Genomic DNA, 19,437 nt, shown 5'->3' with positions numbered 1-19,437 from the left:
CCTTAAGGTCCATAAATAGCAACACCTAGAGGTCCCTAAGGAAGTCAGATTAGCCTCAACCAGAGCCAGGGCCTTTTTAACACTGGCTCCGGCCTGGTGGAATGCTCTGCCTCATAGAATCATAGAGTTGGAATAGACCACAAGGGCCATCGAGTCCAACCCCCTGCCAAGCAGGAAACACCATCAGAGCACTCCTGACATATGGTTGTCAAGCCTCTGCTTAAAGACCTCCAAAGAAGGAGACTCCACCACACTCCTTGGCAGCAAATTCCACTGTCAAACAGCTCTTACTGTCAGGAAGTTCTTCCTAATGTTTAGGTGGAATCTTCTTTCTTGTAGTTTGGATCCATTGCTCCGTGTCCGCTTCTCTGGAGCAGCAGAAAACAACCTTTCTCCCTCCTCTATGGGACATCCTTTTATATATTTGAACATGGCTATCATTGTTGTTGTTTAGTCGTTCAGTCGTGTCCGCCTCTTCGTGACCCCCTGGACCAGAGCACGCCAGGCACTCCTGTCTTCCACTGCCACCTGCAGTTTGGTCAAACTCATGCTGGTAGCTTCGAGAACACTTTCCAACCATCTCGTCCTCTGTCGTCCCCTTCTCCTTGTGCCCTCCATCTTTCCCAACATCAGGGTCTTTTCTAGGGACTCTTCTCTTCTCATGAGGGGGCCAAAGTATTGGAGCCTCAGCTTCAGGATCTGTCCTTCCAGCGAGCACTCAGGGCTGATTTCCTTAAGAATGGAGAGGTTTGATCTTCTTGCAGTCCACGGGACTCTCAAGAGTCTCCTCCAGCACCAGAATTCAAAAGCATCCATTCTTCGGAGATCAGCCTTCTTTATGGTCCAGCTCTCACTTCCATACATCACTACTGAGAAAACCATAGCTTTTACTATACGGACCTTTGTTGGCAAGGTGATGTCTCTACTTTTTAAAGTATCATATCACCCCTATCATATCACCCCTTAACCTCCTCATGAGACCAGGGCCCTGCAGGATCTGATTTCTTCCCGCAGGGCCTGCAAGACAGAGTTGTTCCGCCTGGCCTTCAGCTTGGAATCAACTTGATCCCCTTCCCCTCCCTCTTTCTTTTTTCCTTTCTCCTTCTGTGATGGAACTCCTATTTGGGGACTTCCCTGGCTTTTTTCTGGCCCACGTAGGACCAGTCTGGATAGTTGGCCCTGGTGAAGACTTGACCTTTCTACTGAAATAAGGCTGCATTTTAATGTTGTACTTAATCTTGTTTTAAAGTTGTATTTTAATCAATTGTTTTATATCTGGTGTTAGCCGCCCTGAGCCCGGTCTTGGCTGGGGAGGGCGGGGTATAAATAAAATTATTATTATTATTAGTAGTAGTAGTAGTAGTAGCAGCATTAGTATTAGTATTATTAGTACTACCAGGTTGGCTCTGCTCTGCCTCCATAGTCAGAGGCAGCGATGCTTCTGGATCCCAGTCGCTCTTGTGCCCGGATCCTGCTTGTGGGTTTACTGCAGGCATCTTGGTGAGCACCGTGAGGAAAGGAGATGCTGAACCAGGTGGGCCATTGGCCTGATCCAGCAGGCTCTGGTTCTGATGGGTCAGTGCCCCTGAGTGCAGAGTGTGACCCTCCTAGCTCAGTGTTTAGAGGACCCAAACCTTGGCTAAGGATGGCCTTGCTTTCGCTGCCTTCTTGACTAGGCATCTAATTATATTTGTGCACATTGACCAGCTGCAAAACCTTGAAAAATAAAGCGTTTTGAAGAAATGGGACATGTTCTTTTCAGTGTGAGATGACTTGCGATTTAATAAATAGAACCTACCCTTTGTTGATATAGGGACACGGGTGGCACTGTGGGTTAAACCACAGAGCCTAGAACTTGCCGATCAGAAGGTTGGCAGTTCGAATCCCCGTGACCGGGTGAGCTCCCATTGCTCAGTCCCTGCTCCTGCCAACCTAGCAGTTTGAAAGCACCTCAAAGTGCAAGTAGATAAATAGGTACTGCTCCGGCGGGAAGGTAAATGGCATTTCCGTGCGCTGCTCTGGTTCACCAGAAGCGGCTTAGTCCTGCTGGCCACATGACCTGGAAGCTGTACGGCTCCCTCGGCCAGTAAAGCGAGATGAGCGCTGCAACCCCAGAGTCGGCCACGACTGGACCTAATGGTCAGGGGTCCCTTTACCTTTACCCCTTGTTGATGGGAAGAAAGGTAATTCTAATAGTTTCTTTTCCTTCACTTCTTGGAATGCGAAATATTTGGTGACTGCCGGTCAGAGAAGTGAACCAAGTAGTTTTAAGAAATAATCTAGCTCCAGGTCCATCCATGTACATCAAGGCCAAATTGGGACATGCTCCGTCAAGTTTCAGAGCACCCCTGCCCTGTGTTACCATAAGACAGGTGTGTGTTATTCTAAGACGTGTGTTATTCCTTCTTGCATTGCAGGGGCTTAGACTAGGTGACACTTTGGGTCCCTTCAGACTCTGCAATTCTATAATTCTGTAACACTAAGGACAGGGGAAACATAAATAATACAGTATCCTGTTTGGATATGCACAAAAATATGACAATCGAAAGCAATACTTCCATTAACTTTTTCACCCATTATGTAAAATCTAGTTTAAAGAATTGTACTAACCTGAGTTCCTAAACTGTAGCTGACTGAGGCGGTGCATAAATCTGGCTCTCGTGTCCATGAACCGAGGCCGATTCCTCCGAGCCAACCCCCGTTTCCTCCGTTTCCTACTAGTCAGAATACAGTCATATTCCTCTTCTAATATTGGCCTCTGGCTATATCCGGGCAGAGTATTCCGTGTTTTAATGTTATATATCTTTGGTCCAAAGGGGCCGTGGATGCTGATTCCTATTCCCGTCTCTCTTCCAATACCCTTAACTGCCGTGCCCCCTCATTCCAGAGCTCTCCCACATAATGGAAGTGCAGAAATGACTTTTTTTTGGGGGGGGGGGAATCGCTGGGGCCTCTGCTGAACTGACGCTGCAGGTGGTTCAGGCTTGTGGGAGACCCCAAGGGGACCATCCAGCTGCAGGGGGTGGGATCAATTTCAGTCGTTGCTTTTCGAGAATGTGGGCAGGAGAATGGCTGGTGAAATCTAGAATCACAGAACTGTAGAGTTGGAGAGGATCCCCAAGGTCATCTAGACCAACCCCTACAATGCAGGAATCACAGCTAAAGAGAGCTGGCCAGAGGCAGATCTAGAGAGGGGTGGAACTGGGACCCCACCAGGCCCTGGGATCTCCTGCAAGGAATTCCTGGCATGAGGGATCGATCTTCATGTCCTCTTTACAGACCCCCCCCCCATTTTTTTAATCATTTTACAACACAACTAAACAACACAATCAGAAAAACAAGCAATACAAACAAATTCTTGTCTTATCCTTATTTTTTCTAAACATTGTTAGGTGGGCTTCCCCAAGTCCCCCCCATCTGATTTTCATTTTACCTCATCTTTAGCAGTTTGCATATATCATAATTTTTAACCTTTTTTTTATCACACTTACTTTTACCTTAAAAATCTTCACATTTTATCACTTACAAATAATACTATTTTAAAATACACTATCTTCTACTTCTAACCCTACAGCCTATATCCACTTCCAAAGCTATTCTAGAATTTAAATATTAACATATTTTTTCAAATATTCATAGAATCATAGAATCATAGAGTTGGAAGAGACCACAAGGGCCATCAAGTCCAACCCCCTGCCAAGCAGGAAACACCATCAGAGCACTCCTGACATATGGTTGTCAAGCCTCTGCTTAAAGACCTCCAAAGAAGGAGACTCCACCACACTCCTTGGCAGCAAATTCCACTGTCGAACAGCTCTTACTGTCAGGAAGTTCTTCCTAATGTTTAGGTGGAATCTTCTTTCTTGTAGTTTGGATCCATTGCTCCGTGTCCGCTTCTCTGGAGCAGCAGAAAACAACCTTTCTCCCTCTTCTATGTGACATCCTTTTATATATTTGAACATGGCTATCATATCCCCCCTTAACCTCCTCTTCTCTAGGCTAAACATGCCCAGCTCCCTTAGCCGTTCCTCATAAGGCATCGTTTCCAGGCCTTTGACCATTTTGGTTGCCCTCCTCTGGACACGTTCCAGTTTGTCAGTGTCCTTCTTGAACTGTGGTGCCCAGAACTGGACACAGTACTCCAGGTGAGGTCTGACCAGAGCAGAATACAGTGGCACTATAACTTCCCTTGATCTAGATGCTATACTCCTATTGATGCAGCCCAGAATTGCATTGGCTTTTTTAGCTGCCGCGTCACACTGTTGGCTCATGTCAAGTTTGTGGTCAACCAAGACTCCTAGATCCTTTTCACATGTACTGCTCTCAAGCCAGGTGTCACCCATCTTGTATTTGTGCCTCTCATTTTTTTTTGCCCAAGTGCAATACTTTACATTTCTCCCTGTTAAGATTCATCTTGTTTGTTTTGGCCCAGTTCTCTAATCTGTCAAGGTCGTTTTGAAGTGTGATCCTGTCCTCTGGGGTGTTAGCCACCCCTCCCAGTTTGGTGTCATCTGCAAATTTGATCAGGATGCCCTTGAGTCCATCATCCAAGTCGTTGATAAAGATGTTGAATAAGTTTATTCCTTAAACTTCTTCCAGTCTTCTTCCACCATTTCTTCTCTCTGGTCTCGGAGTCTCCCAGTCACTTCGACAAGTTCCATATAGTCCATCATCTTCATCTGCCATTCTTCGATAGTTGGTAAATCTTGTTTCTTCCAATTCTTCGCTAGCAATATTCTCGCAGCTGTTGTGGCATACAGAAAAAAAAGTAACATACTTTTTGGGGATTTCACCCCCCACTATACCAAGTAAAAAGGCTTCTGGTTTTTTAACAAATGTGTTTTTCTACACTTTTTTCAGTTCATTATAAATCCTTTCCCAGAAGTCTTTTACCTTGGGGCACGTCCACCACATGTGGTGAAAGGTTCCTTCTTTTTCCTTACATTTCCAGCATTTATTATCATGAGTCTGATACATTTTTGCTAACTTCACTGGTGTTAAGTACCACCTGTACTTTACAGACATCTTTTTAACACAGAGTTGGTCTGCCAATGGGCCTGAGCCCTGAAGCCAGCTCCCCAGAGGGCGCTTCCTTGGGGATCCCTCCCTCTTCTGCTCTGTGGACAATGACCAAGCCAGTGTAGACAGGAGTGTGAACAGGATGGGAAGATGGGCTTGCGAGAGCTCCTCTGGGTTGGAGATCCTGCCTGCCTGCCCTCCTCTGTGCCAGCTCACCGTCAGAGCGAGGAGCGAGCGGGCACTGGCCAGGCGGCCCTTCAGCGAGGGGGTTGGGGGTGCGGCAGTGGGGCAGGTTGGGCTCCGGGGCCCAGAGACCCCCAGAGGCAGATAAGGCAGGATGGGGGTCCCTGTTTGGGGGTTCCTGGTTCGGGCCAACTCGAAATCGTGCACCCGGGGCCATGGGCCTCTGCCCCCCATGCTATAACAACAACAACATTATTTATTCCCCAGCCACTCTGGGCAGCTTACAGCACATAAAAATTGTAAAACATTAGACATTAAAAAATTTTCCTAAAGGGGGTTGCCTTCAGATGTCTTCTAAAAGTGAGATAGCCCTTTCTTCCTCCATGAATTTGTCTAATCCTCACTGCCTCCCGTGGGAGGGAGACCCATAGTAAGTGTGCGCAGGATCACAGCTTGTGTCTGGATATTCTTGAATCTAAATTTAACACGCACCGTGGTAGCGCTTAGCAACTCTATCCATTCTTCTTTTCTTTTTTTATCTCAAATGCCCCAAATTCCAATTAGTTGGATTTTGAGAAATTGCAGTTGAAGGAGTGGTTCTTTTAAGTAGAACTGAGCAGCCAACGTTTCTTTTTCTTAATGATTTGCCTCTGCTGTGTCCGGATTGCTTGAATGGGAGGCTCAATTTCAGCCCCTCCCTCCAGAAACCCTGAAATGAAATGAGGTCATGTTTTCCCTGAGCATGAAAGGCCAAGGCAGATTACAAGGAATAAGATGATGCTGGAAATGAATGTTAATGAAGTGTTAAAAAAAGAAGAAGAAGAAGAAAAGGGTGCTGCAATGGACAGCAGCTTATCTAGGAAACAGATCTTCGTTCAGGGCGAAAGGATCAGTGAATCCACCAGCTCACTGAGTGGTGGGGGGAAAGGCTAATACAGGGGTCAGCAAACTTTTTCAGCAGGGGGCCGGTCCACTCTCCCTCAGACCTTGTGGAGGGCCGGACTATATTTTGAAAAAAATAAATGATCAAATTCCTATGCCCCATAAATAACCCAGAAGTGCATTTTAAATAAAAGAACACATTCTACTCATGTAAAAACACGCTGATTCCCAGACCGTCCGCAGGCCGGATTGAGAGGGCGATTGGGCCGGATCCGGCCCCTGGGCCTTAGTTTGCCTACCCACGGGCTAAAAGGATGAGCATTTTCAGAAAGGGACCACAAATACCCTTTGTCAACCTGGCATTAAGGCATCTCTGGTGTGGCTGCAGCTAGAAGCCTAAGGACAGCCCTGCTTGCCTCATGGGCACCAAGAATGGAACCCTGAGCTGGGAAAGGGAAGGCAGCAGGATCAGGCCCTGGAGGAGGAAGAGGAAAGGACCGGCTGGGGGCAGGGATGGGGGAGCAGTGGCGAAGCGTGGGTTGTCAGCACCCAGGGCAAGGCAAGTAATTTGCGCCCCCTAACCCGTGGATTTGCGCCCCCTAACCCGTGGATTTGCGCTCCCTAACCCTAACCCCCAGAGGTTGCGCCCGGTGCAGCCGGGCCCCCCTGCACCCCCCACACTACGCCACTGTGGGGGAGAGGCCCCCATGGCCAGGCAGGGACAGGAGGACTCAGGAGCACAAGGTGAGGCATGGCGTCTACGCTCTGGTTAGATTACGCAGGGCTGCCTCTGAAGACGGTTCGGAAACTTCAGCTGGTGCAGAATTCAGTGTCCGGGTTGCTCACTGGAGAAAGAGGGTTTGAGCATTTTGCACGGATCCTGGCCCAACTGGCTGCCAACTTGTTTCTGGGCCCGGTTCATAGACTCATAGAATTGCAGAGTTGGAAGGGACCCTGAGGGTCATCTAGTCCAGCCCTCTGCAATGCAGGAATCTCAACTCAAGCATCCATAATGGCTCTTGCTATTAGAAAGTTCTTCCTGATGTTCAGTTGGAATCTCCTTTCTTGTAACTTCAAGCCATTGGTTCGAGTCCTACCTTCCAGAGGAGAAGAAAACAAGCTTGCTCCATCCTCTATGTGACAGCCTGAAGATATTTGAAGAAGGCTGATCATATCTCCTCTCAGTCTCCTCTTTTCCAGGCTAAACATCCCCAGCTCCTTCAAGCGCTCCTCATAAGGCTTAGTTTCCACACCCTCCTCTGCACACCTTCCAGCTTGTCAACACCCTTCTGAAACTGTGCTGCCCAGAACTGGACACAGAACTCCAGGTGTGGTCTGTCCAAGGCAGAACAGAGTGGGACTATGACTTCTTCCCTTGATCTGGACACTAGACTTCTGTTGATGCAGCCTAGAATAGCATTAGGTTTTTTGCTGATGCGTCACATGGTGGACTAATGTTCAGCTTGTAGTATTTCAGCAGAGACCAGGTGGCCCACCTGTCGCAGGTGCTACGCTTCTATCCTGCACTGGACTGAGGTTTGATTAGATGATCTGATGTGAGAAGCTGGACTCTGCAGGTCTTTGGTCTCATCCAGAAGACAAGCTGTTCTTGTGTCAGATTCAGTTGCCCAGAGATGCTCGTGGCCAAGGCAATGAAGGAAGCCAAATTGACGGGTGGGGGAAGGGCAGGACTGTGAATGCCCCCCCCCCTTAAGCAGCAGTCCTCACCAGAAGGTTTACTCCTTTGCTGAGAGGGCAGCAGGAGAGGGGCTGGATGGCTGCTGTGAAGAATTGCACAGGCAGTTTCTGGCTGTTGCCCTGGGAAGAGTCTTGAGCCCCAGGACAAGAGAACAATTAGCTGCCGTTCCCAGGAGGGCGGGACTGTCAGAGCTATTTATCAGGCCAGCCCCGGAGCTCCCTGGCCAGGCCAGTGTCCTTGCAAGGAGAAACGGAGAACCAGGCAGTCTCCTCCGTCAAGAAGGCACAGAAGGATGAAAGGACAAGTGACCCCGTTTAATGGCAAGATCATGCCCTGGCCTGGTGGCAAATGACTCTGGCAGCTCCATGCTTGTTGGAGGGGGGACATTTCTTCCAGTCAGGAGGGAAGTACCTGGGGATCAGGGCCCCCAAGGAGGCAGCTGCAAAGCCCCCAGACTCTGAGCAGTGGGGATCTCACTTAACTCCACGTGTTCCAATTTCTGCAGGTTCATTGAGTGGCTTGTGTCCTAGTGGGGTACATGCTGGTATTTTCTGCCAGACCCCAGGTCCTCTGACTGACACCCCTTTTGAGCTTCTCTCCTCCTCTTTATTTAAACCCATTTTCTTCAGGAAGAAAAGAAGGTTGAGAAACTGCGGCAAATAGTGAAGTTCTGAGCTCCTCCATTCATGCAAAGGGACGGGTTTTCTCTCTCACACACCACACTTGGAAAGCTCCACCTCCCAATTATACAACTAAGCACGGTACAGAGAAAGCTCTTCTCCCCCCCCCCCCACGATAAAAGTTTGAAGAATTTTCCATTGCATGGAGGGAGAGGAGAGGGGAACATTTTCTCCCACTCTGAACTTGGGGGCATCCAGGGAATCCACTGGAAGATCAGGACAGAAGATTAGGATGTGGTTGAGCTGTGGAACTCTCTCCCACAGGAGACAGTGTTGGGCCCCCACCTAAACAGCTTTACAAAAGGAGCTGGAGATTCATGGCAGAGAGGGCTCTCCAAGGCTCAGCTCCAAGCAGCAATGCTTCTGAATCCCAGTTGCTGGAAGCTGCAAGAGGGAGAGTTCTGGCACGCAGGTTCTGCTTGCGGCTTTCCTGCAATGGGTATCTGGGCGGCTGCTGTGAGGATGCTAGACTAGAAGGGCCTCTGGGGCTGATCCAGCAGGACTCTGTGCTCCTCTTCTCCGGTCCCCAAGAGTCTCCCAACCTCAGGATGAGTCATTTTCCATTTACATCCCATTTCCCCCATCATGGAACTAAGAGTCCCCCCACCCTTCCTCTTGCCCCACTGCTGTCCCCCAGGGGAAACTGCTCTTTATCACTCAGTCAGAGCAAATGGCAATTCGTGTTTTCTCTGCACTGATGTTTGCTCCAATTGAGAGCTAGAGAGCAAATTTTCCCGGTGAAAGGAGTGGATCAGGGGAAAACTGCTTGGAGCCATGCTTGGTTGGGGAAACCCAGCCAGGTGGGTGGGGTATAAATCATCATCATCATCGTCATTTCATTATCAAGCAGAATACCCCCCCCCCAAGGCCCACGGTGGAGGAGCCCTAAATTTTGCCTCAATTTATTGATTTGCCTATTACTTTATTATTTTTATTTTATTTATCAAACTTGTATACTGCCCTTCACCCAAAGGCCACAGAGCAGTTCACAGCACAGAAGTACAGTGGGATTCCCAAGCAGTCGTCTCCCATCCAGATGTTGACCAGGCCCAGATGCTGAGCCGCTTAGCTTCAGGGGAAAGAGGGAGAGATTGTATTCAGTGGTGCTCAGGCAGCACCCCAGCTCTGCAACGGGGCTTTCCCCCTCTCCCCCCATGTTGGGGGTCTGCAGGGGGCAGGGGTGGGACTTCCATTACTCAAGTGGAAGTGGACTACACGAGCGGAACGGGAGTGTTGGATCTGAGCCTCGGGTTTGCTCAAGGAAGGAAAGCGAAGGTCGAAGCCATTGTTTCTGATGGGTGGGGTATATATTATTATTAATCACACATGAAGTTAATTCAGGTTAAATAGGACAATGGAACAAGTTCTGTTGCACAATGAAATGAATAAATCTGCAAGACTCTTAGATGAGAAGGGAGGGTCTCCGTGTCCCAGCCCTTGAAGGAGAGATCTTGCTTCTCATTCTGCGGCACTTGCTCTGCTCAAAAATCTTGACCCAGAACTGGGCTGCTAAGGCCAAACCTTCTGGATTCTCCCTCCCTCCCTCCCTCCCTCCCTCTTCTGCTTCTGCCAAGCATCTCCCAGCAGCCCAAAAATACACGTCCACCTTCTGGCCTGGAAAGCTAGATGAGCCAAACTCTTGGCCTTCAGAAAGGAAGGTCTCCTCTGAGTGCAAAGGTCTTTCCTCTTCCTTTTCCGCTAATGCTATGCCACGATGAGGGCTCATTCACACCCCCACTGTCCCCCTGGGGAAACCCACTTTTTACGGCTGAATCAGGGCTGGATGAACCATAAGCAGAACAAGCATGTGCCAAGGGCCTCAAGGGGGGGGGGGGGATAAAAAAGTGGAAGCATACACAAATAATCATTTTTTCCCATCTTACTGGAGGATTTATTTTGAAAAATAAAAAATATTTTTATGGTTTATTATTGTTTACATTTTGATTAAAAAATTATCATTAGTATGTTGCCCACCTGGGGGGCTTCCAACATATATAAAAACATAATAAAACATTGAACTTTTTTTAAAAAAATATTCCCTTTACAGGGCTGCCTTCAGATGTCTTTTGAAGGTTGTATAGTCACTTATCTTCTTGGCTTGGGGGGGTCGCATATCTCCATACCCGTCTCCAATGAAAATAGAGATTGACATAGCTAAGGACATAGCTGCCAACTTTTCCCTTTTCTTGCGAGGAATCCTATTCGGAATAAGGAAATTTTCCTTTAAAAAAAAAGGGAAACGTTGACAGCCATGCCTAAGGAAAAGCAGGACGTTCCGCGATCAAATCAGAAACTGGGATGGCTTCTGTAAATCTGGGATTGTCCCTGGAAAATAGGGTCTGTAAGTGAAATTAAGAGGCAGTGTGGCCTAGTGGTGAGAGTGTTGGACTAGGACCTGGAGGACCTGGGTTCACATCCCTGTTTGGCCATGAAGCTCACTGGAGACATGGCCTCTCCTAAGTGGCCCCCTGCCAAGGCTTCTCTAGCTGAGATTCCTGCATTGCAGGGGCTGGACTAGAGGACCTTCGGGGTCCCTTCTGACTCAGGGGAAACCCAGCCTGTGTGTGCTGCTGGTGGGAGGCCACAGAGAGCTGGCGGTGCTCCCTGCTCCGTTTGTGTCCGAGCTCTAAGGACGGAGAACCTTGAGCTTTGCAGCAGGCGGACCACGAAGATGGGCTTCCGGCAGGCAAGGGCAGGGGACAATTTGGGTGCCAAGCAGGGGGCAAATCCTGTGCAACGTGGGTGGGAGGGAAGGGCAGGAAAATGGCCCCGGGCCTCTGGCACTGATGCATCTCTCTCTCCCCCCTTCAGGCGATGGAAACCCCAAGGAGAGCAGCCCTTTCATCAACAGCACAGACCTGGAGAAGGGGAAGGAATATGACGGGAAAAACATGGCCTTGTTTGAGGTGAGCTGGGCACGTCCTGAATCGGGAAGGGAAGATTTGGGATGGAGGAGCCACAGCTGGGGGGGGGGGCGGCAGGAGTCTTGCATGCAGGCAGACTCAAGATGGGAAACGCAGAGAGTGAAACCAGAAGCATTCTTGTTAGGGATCGTAGGAAAAGACCTGCCAAGGAAATTAAAGAACTTATTTATGTGTGCGACAATGGCGGCAAGAGTCTTGATAGCGCAAGGATGGAAGAATGAGGAAATCCCGACAAAAGAACAGTGGCAGGGGAAATTGATGGACTATGCAGAACTGGCGAAATTGACATACAAACTGCGAGACAAGGACAACTGTGGCTTTAAAGAAGAATGGGAACTTTTTACAAATGACTTTAAAATAACAACAACAAAATGAATTGGACTCCCTGGTTTTGAATAAACACACACAATTTATTATTGTTAACATAATAGATAGATCATTTAAAGATCTTTACAATTTTATAATATGCAGAGAATAATTTCTGTTGAAAAACTGGAGAGAGGAGCTGAGGGAAGTCTGGGGGGTGGGGGGGAGGGAGGGTTTTTCTTGGGGAGGGGGAAATGGGGGGGAATGAAGATGATATGTTTTTGATCATTTGTTATGTTGAAATTCTTAATAAAAACCATTAAAAAAGAGAGAAGGAAACACAGAGAGTTAGAGAGCAGACACGCAAACTGGGTTTCCACAGTGGGAGGCAGCCGTGATCCTGAATCCCAGTTGCTAGAAGCTGCAGGAGGAGAGAGTTGCTCTTGCGCTCGGATCCTGCTTCTGGATTTCCCATCTGGGCATCTAGTCAGCCACTGTGAGAGCAGGATGCTGGACTAGCTGGACCCCTGGCCTGATCCACAGGCCCTTCTTAGGGAGGTCCATTGTGGTAGCAGAACCTCCATGCTCAGGGACAGCCTATCTGTGAATACCATTGTGCTCAGATTGTGGGCTTCCCATGGGTTCAGCCACTGTGAGAAGAGGCTGTTGGACTACATGGGCCCTGGCCGGATCCAGCAGGCTCTTATGTCCTTATGTACAGCCTAGCTGTCAACCTTTCCCTTTTCTTGCGAGGAATCCTATTCGGAATAAGGGAATTCCCCCTTTTTTAAAAAGGGACCGGTTGGTGGGCCGCTAGGGGCGCATTGAAAGATGGCCAACAATAACATCTCTCCGGCTCACACGAGGTAATTAAGAGGCTGATATGGGAGTATGCAGCTTCCCTTGTTGCCCCAAGGAAATGGGGAACACTGCCTTGCCTGCTGTGGCCATAAATCACCCCCGGATTCGAAAGAAGGGGGTGAGGCCACTAGGCACAAAAGCCCTCATGTGGGTCCGGCTCTTCCGGACGCTGTCTCTGATCGTGCACTAGCCGCATCAGCTCAAAATAAACAATTAGAAAGAAGCAAATGCACATACTTCAAGTGAAGATCGGGAGTAAAGACTGCTAATTAAAGGGATCTCTGTGAAGTGGAAGCGCTGGGCTGGGACAATAAATCAAGAAGATGATTCATCAAAGGATTGGTATGTAGCGGAACTGAAAAGGGGAGGGGGAAAAACTTTTCTTTTTTTGTCTTATGTGAGTACCTAATAACCCCCCCTCCCCCCAAGAAAGAAAGAATCGTTGCAATTACTGATCACAAGCAGGAGGATTAAGAAATGTGTGGAAATAAATTACTAATCAAAGACATGGCTGGTGGGAGATCGGGAAGGAATGAAAGTTCTTTGTGGCGCAGCAATAAAAAGAGATTTGTTACGGCAGTCCTGCCTACAGGAGGATGAGGGGGAGCAGGACCACGGCTTGTTACTATATCGGAATGTGAGTTGGACCTGGCAGGGCCCCCCGAGAAAATTGAGGAGAGACTGGCAGGCCTGTGGAAATCAACGGACAGACTGTGGGAATGTTTTGTACGGAGGTGCGGAAATGGCGTCTGTTTCTTTTTGACATGGCTCTTGGAGGAGTGTAAAATCCACACAGGATACAACGACGTTTGTTTTCAACCCGCTTGTGGAGACTATCGGAGATCACAAAGAAAGGAATATACGATAACAACAAGAAGATGAGGAAAACAACAAAGAGAAGGGACATTAAAGCAGCAGCAAGAGAGATGTTTGGATCCCTTTCGGAGCACGAAGTATGGGTACCCCCAACAAAAAGTTAAAAATTTGGCTGTGTAATTTGGAACTAATGCGATTTGGAATTAATGTGATATGATTGGCCTGTTAATAAAAAATATTTTTTTAAAAAGGGAACGGTTGACAGCTATGATGTACAGTTCAAGGCCCAGCTTGTCCAAACAGACTCAGGTGATGAGAAAGACCTCTGCCCTGAGGTGGGAAGGGGAGGAGGAGTGGGCAGCTGCTTGCAATGGAGGCGTTGTCAGCAGCCAAGTCCGCTGCCTCGCTGGCCGCCCCCCCCCGCCCCCCTGAACCGCCCCAAGGCGCAGAACGCGCCCACGCTGACCATGGTGATGGAGGCGGCGAAGACCCTGGATGAGCGCAAGGGGGTCTCTGTCGTGGCCATAAAGCGCTACATCCTGGGCACCTACCCCGGGGTGGACCCTGAAGGTGGCCCTGGCCAGAGGCCTGGAAAGGGGCTGCCTCATCCGGCCACAAAACCCTTCCGCACTGGGGGCCACAGGGAGATTCAAGCTGGGCACAAAGAAGCCAAGGGAAAGAAGAGCCAGGAAAAGCATTTGGATTCAGATGGAAAAAGAGCGCCCAGACCGAAGAAAGCGGCCAAGAATCCCACGGCAAAGGTTCCTGTGGAGAAACCAAGGCAGGGAGCAACCACAGAAGGGGAGGAGGAGGAGGAGGCTTCCAGCAAGAGGACCAAGGCGAAAGCTAGCAAGCAGCCAGGCAAACCTCCAGCGAAGCCCAAGGCAAAGAAGTCCCCCCCCCGGCGGGGGGGGAGAAAGAGGCCCCAATCCTCAAGAAACAGAGCTCTTCTGAGGCCCTCCCAGCAAACACACCCGGTGCCCCCCCAGAAAGCAAGATGGGGGGCCGAGGACGAGGGGCCCCCCAGGCAGAGGCCAAGGCGGCTGCAGCGGCCAAGAAAACCAAAGAGGCCAAGGGAGAGAAAGCCAAGGCTGACCAGGGTCCAAGCCCCCCAGAGCCAAAGGGGGGAGGGAGGGGGAGAATCCAGCCAGCCGGGGCCCCAAGGAGGCCTGAGGGGCCAGATTCCGCAGGGAGGGCAGGATGGGGGCACATGGCTGTCCAACGCGGCACCCTCCATCCACCTCGTCCAGGGAGAGGAGACCCCTTTTCTGGTGGGGGCTGCCCCTCCACCTCTGGCACAACGTCCCCCTTTATGAATGGACTATTTATGAAGCAAAGACCCTGTTTTTAAACACCGTGTCATTTCCCAATAAAGTTCAGAATGCAGCAAAAAAAGGAAAAGAAAAAAGAAAGAGCTCTTCCCTCTCTGCCTGAGACCAGGGGAGCTGCTGCCAGCCAAAGTAGGCAGCACTGGCCTAGTTGGATCAACAGCTTAAGGTAGCAGCATCGCCTGTGTTTCAAGGGAGAAATGGGGCATTCAGAGCGGGGGTTTGGGGGAGCGGAGAGGCAGTTGTGGGCCAAGGGGGATGTGGAGAACCCCTCTGGAGACCCCTCTTCAGCCCCGCTCCTCCTTCTGCCCCACAGGAGGAAATGGACACTATCCCCATGGTGTCGTCCATGCTCAGTGGGCTGGCCAACTACACCAACCTGCCTCAGGGCAGCCGGGAGCACGAGGAGGCGGAGAACAACGAGGGAGCCAAGAAGAAGCCCGTCAAGGTGAGCCATTCAGGGGAGGGGGCGCCGGGAGACTGGTCTTTGCCTCTGCGGGGTTCCTTGTGGGGTTGTGGGCGGAGGGGGGCTTGGCTCTGGACCCCAAGTGTGCGCCTCCTTTCCAGAGGGTCGGGGGCTGAGCTGATACCTGTGGACTCTCCGTGGCTCTGTTGTGGCTGTGTTGTTCTTTTTTAAAAAATAAAACAAAATGGGTTTTTAACAAAAAATGAAGTGCAAATATAGGCGGGGGGCGGGGACAAGGAATTAAAACATGCAAACCATTAAGTGTCACAGTCAGGAAGGACAAGAGTGTAAAAATACAGAGCAGCTCCAAAGGGATAGTAAAGTTTTCCCTTTGCAAATCATACAGATTCACACAAATCAAACAATAAAGTTTCCCCAGAGTCTCACATTTGCAAATCCCGGTGGCAGAGAGTCACCACGTGCCTCAGTTATCTGCACGTGAAGAAGGGGCTTCGGGTGATGATCTCAGGGTCCAGGTCGGTTATATGGGGGAGGCGGTCCTTGAGATTCTTCTTGTGGGGATTAAACAAGATGGGGAGGCAGCCATGTTCCCCCCCCCTTGCGCTCCGTGGAGAAGAAAGTGGGCTGTGAATAAACAAAGAAATTCTTCTTGACGGGACTTTGAGCCTCCCGTGTGACCCCCACCAGTTGTTTCCTGGCATTATTGCGCCACTTTCTGCGTAAGTGTTGAGAAAGGATTTGTTTGAACTGTCTTGAGGAACCTTTGAGCCCTCCTTGCCCTCTCCCTCCCCTGGCACAGCCTGGCAAGGCACCTCCATCCTTCACTGCCGGCAGATGTTTTCCTCTGCCCAGTGCCAGGGGGAAGAGGCTCCTCTGCCAGGACGAGGGAGGGTCGTTCTGAGAGCAAGCCCCTCACCCGCTCACCCAGCCTGCTCCCCAAGGCACCCGGGCCCCTTCCTTCCTGAGCCTGGGAGGAGGGTGGGGGGCATCCATCCTGCTCCGCACCCCCCCGGGTGCCTCACCACCCTCTCTGCTCCCTCCCCTTGCAGGCTCCCCAGATGGGCACCTTCATGGGCGTCTACCTGCCATGCCTGCAGAACATCTTCGGCGTCATCCTCTTCCTCCGCCTGACGTGGGTCGTTGGCATCGCGGGCATCATGGAGTCCTTCTGCATGGTCATCCTCTGCTGCTCCTGCGTGAGTCGCCCCCTCCTTGGGGACCCCATGGGCAAAGCGGGGAGGGGAGGGGGAAGGGGAGAAGCCCCCCCCCTTTGCACCAGGCAGGCAGGATTCCTCAGGGCCGGCAGTCCAGGCCATCGCTCTGGCCATAAACCTACGGAAGGAAGGTCAAAATGAGGAGCCCCTCAAAATGCCCACATTCTGTCCCAGTCTTTGAGGTCTCACCCCAGGGTGGGGGTGGGGGGGTCACGTGGGAAGCTCACAGCTGCCCTTTGGGGTGGTTGGCAGTGGGACAGGTAACCTGGGAAGGCGGCAGGCTCCCCCTCCTGGGAAGTTTTTAAAGAGAGGTTAGACGGCTCCCTGTCAGGGCATCTCAAGCTGTGATGTCTGAATTGCAGGTCCCACCCAGCTCTTCAGTTTTATAATTTTTAAATTTGGTGTTTGTGTGTGTGTGTGTGTGTAATCAAAGCTACTAAATAGATCTATTAAAAAACACACAGGTAATTCAGAACTGCAGTCCAGAAAATAAATACAGCAGAGGATTATTATTTCTTCCTCCAATAAATTGTCCCAGTTGGCACAGCAGGCAGGTGGATCGCAGGCTGGAGGAGCACCTGTCAGGGATTCCTCACCTGCCATTCCTGCATTACGGGGGCTGGACTAGAGAGCCCTTGGGGGTCCCTTCCCCCTCTACAATTCCAGGATTCTATGTGCCAGCGGTGGATGCAGCCAGGCCAGGCAGAGGAAGGCAGCTGCCGGCGCTGGGGATGGATACACCTGTCTGGATGGGCAATGGTGCAAGGAAGCTGATTAATCCCAGCCTGCCTCCTGGGGACGCATCCAGCTGCATCCTGCCCCAAAGGCACCGCTCAGCCCATCCATCTCCCGGCCGTCCCCGGGAAGCAGCCTTGCCAAGTTGATTCAGCCCCCACCTCTCCCCACCCCATTACCTGCCCTCAACCCCCCAAAGGGACCCCCCAGAGACACCCCCTAAAGCCCTGGGTTCAAGTCCCTGTCCCCCAACAGGAAGGAGGAGGAGGGCAGGGCACTGGTTTTGCAAAGGCTGATTCAGCGAAACAAATCACAGAATCTCAGAGCGGTCGATTTTGAGGGGCTCCGTTCATCATCTAGTCCAACCCTCTGAAATGCAGGAATCCCAGCTGATGCCAAAAGTTGTTTTCACAAGCCTAACCAGACATGGAATTTTACTTGTTTTTAAATTCTGTTGCTTCCATTTATATTTTGCCCCACTTCATTAAGGCTGCCTCTTTGTTTGGGATCTGTTGGTTTCCGGGTTTTCTTTTTTTATATAAGTATTGTTTTATGAAACCACTTACAGATTTTTGCTTTTCAAATCAAGCAGCCTGTACGTTTGGCTGAAGAATATAGAAATCGATGTAGCAAGCCCTGCAGCTAAGCTGCAACACATTTCAGTGCAGTGCTGGGCTTGGACCTGGAAGCCTGTTCTGGAAAATGGGCATCATCGCCTTTCCTTTCTTTTGAATGCCCTTTGAGGATAAATGAAAGGAAAAATTTAACAGCGCTGTGTTGCACACAGTGACTGATTGGGGGGGAAGAGTGTGGATCTGGCCCTGTGGCCCCCCGGCCCCTTTGAGCTGGTTCCTGGCTGGATGAGATGTGGCCCCCATTCCAGGGGGACCCTGCAGGAGGAGGGGTCTCAGCAGCACAGGCAAGGGGTGGGCTTCAAGGGGAAGCCGCTTCCCGGACCCTGAGAGCCTTTGAGCTTCTCAAAATAAGAGTGACTTCCCTGTATGACTGACAATCCAGGGGGGCTCTGCTCTGCCTCCACAGCTGGAGGCAGCAGTGTCTCTGAATCCCAGATGCTGCAATCCTCAGGAGGGGAAAGTGGATCTGGGATCCCCTTGGGGGAATCTGGCTGGCCACTGTGAGATGCTGAGCTAGATGGTCCCCCTTGGGTCTGATCCAGAAAGCTTTTCTTATTGTATTTTTATTTTATTATTTCATAACATTTATATACTGCTTGATTGTAAAGAAAGCTCAAAACAGTTTACCAAAAAGAGAACAGAACAGTAAGATTATTAGTAAAAGCAATACAAACCTTCAAAAAATTAAAACCAACAATAAATTAAAATTACAACAGCATCCTAAATGTCTGCGTAGGCTTGCCAAACAAATGTTGTTTCAACACAACAAATGTGCCTGCTTGGTGTCAAGAGGCAGGGAGTTCCGCAGTGCCAGTGCTGCCGTACCAAAAGACTGATTGCTGACAGATGCAAATGTCCTTATGGTCCCACCTGCTTCTCTGCCCCCTCCGTCTCCACCTGCCTGGGGCCACTTTCCTGACTTTGCTCCTTGTGCCTTGTCCCACTTGGGGTTCCCTCTGGCCCTTGGCTTCCTGGTGACCCCCCTGCCCCCCCCAAGTGCTGTCTCCACTCTCCATCATCCGGGAGCCGGACAGAACAATCTAGGGGGAAAACGGAGGGTCTCCCCTTGTCATGCCTTGGGAAGAGGTGAACCCAGGAAGGCCGACCGGGCACTCATTGGGATTCCTGCATCGCGGGGGTTGGGCTAGATGGCCTCTGGGCCCCCCCCCCAATTCTGCAGTTCTAATCCCCCCCCCACCAAACCCTCTTTCATTGCAAGTCTCCTACCTCTCTGCCTTTCCCTCCTCACAGACGATGCTGACAGCCATTTCCATGAGTGCCATTGCCACCAATGGAGTTGTGCCAGGTGGGTAGAGTCCTTTGTGTCTGTGTTTTTGTGTGTCTGTGTGTTTGTCCGCCTGCAAATGCGGAGCCCCAGGCCAAGGGGAGGGGGGGGGTCTTCCTCAGCACTCCTCCTGACGGCTTGCCAGCGCCTTGGTGCCACCTCTCCCTCTGCCAAGACACCTTGCCTCTGCCTCCCTCTTCTGCAGCCACTTTGTCCTGCCAGGTGTGCTGGGCCCAGGGGTAAACCTGAGCAACGCAGTCCAGGTCCGGTCCCGAATCAAAGGGTTCTGCTAGGAGTCAGTCCGACAGGGCCAAGGCAGGACACGAGGCAGGAAACCAGGCAAGGGCAGGCACAGGATGACAGGCAGGTTCTGGCAAACATTGGGGCGGGGTCTGACAGCCTTTTATCTTTGTTGGGGTAGCGGCCGGTCCTGATCCCCCGGC

General features: G+C 50.6%; 1 protein-coding gene across 3 annotated transcripts in view; it reads left to right on the top strand.

The window, feature by feature from the left end:
- Positions 1-19,437, top strand: part of SLC12A5 (solute carrier family 12 member 5) — a 177,384-nt gene that overhangs the window by 48,318 nt on the left and 109,629 nt on the right. For all 3 annotated transcript variants that reach the window (XR_014512827.1, XM_083447283.1, XM_083447284.1), the window contains exons 2-5: positions 11,275-11,369; positions 15,015-15,146; positions 16,175-16,321; positions 18,961-19,015. Coding sequence is in view for 2 of the 3 variants with exons in the window: in XM_083447283.1 (XP_083303409.1) it covers positions 11,275-11,369; positions 15,015-15,146; positions 16,175-16,321; positions 18,961-19,015 (429 nt within the window). In the remaining variant the exon portion in view is untranslated. The remainder of the gene's footprint in view (positions 1-11,274; positions 11,370-15,014; positions 15,147-16,174; positions 16,322-18,960; positions 19,016-19,437) is intronic.

Source organism: Podarcis tiliguerta (assembly GCF_965153285.1).
Source record: "Podarcis tiliguerta genome assembly, chromosome: 6".
NCBI classification, from domain to species: domain Eukaryota; kingdom Metazoa; phylum Chordata; class Lepidosauria; order Squamata; family Lacertidae; genus Podarcis; species Podarcis tiliguerta.
This window is presented reverse-complemented; position numbering and strand designations above follow the sequence as displayed.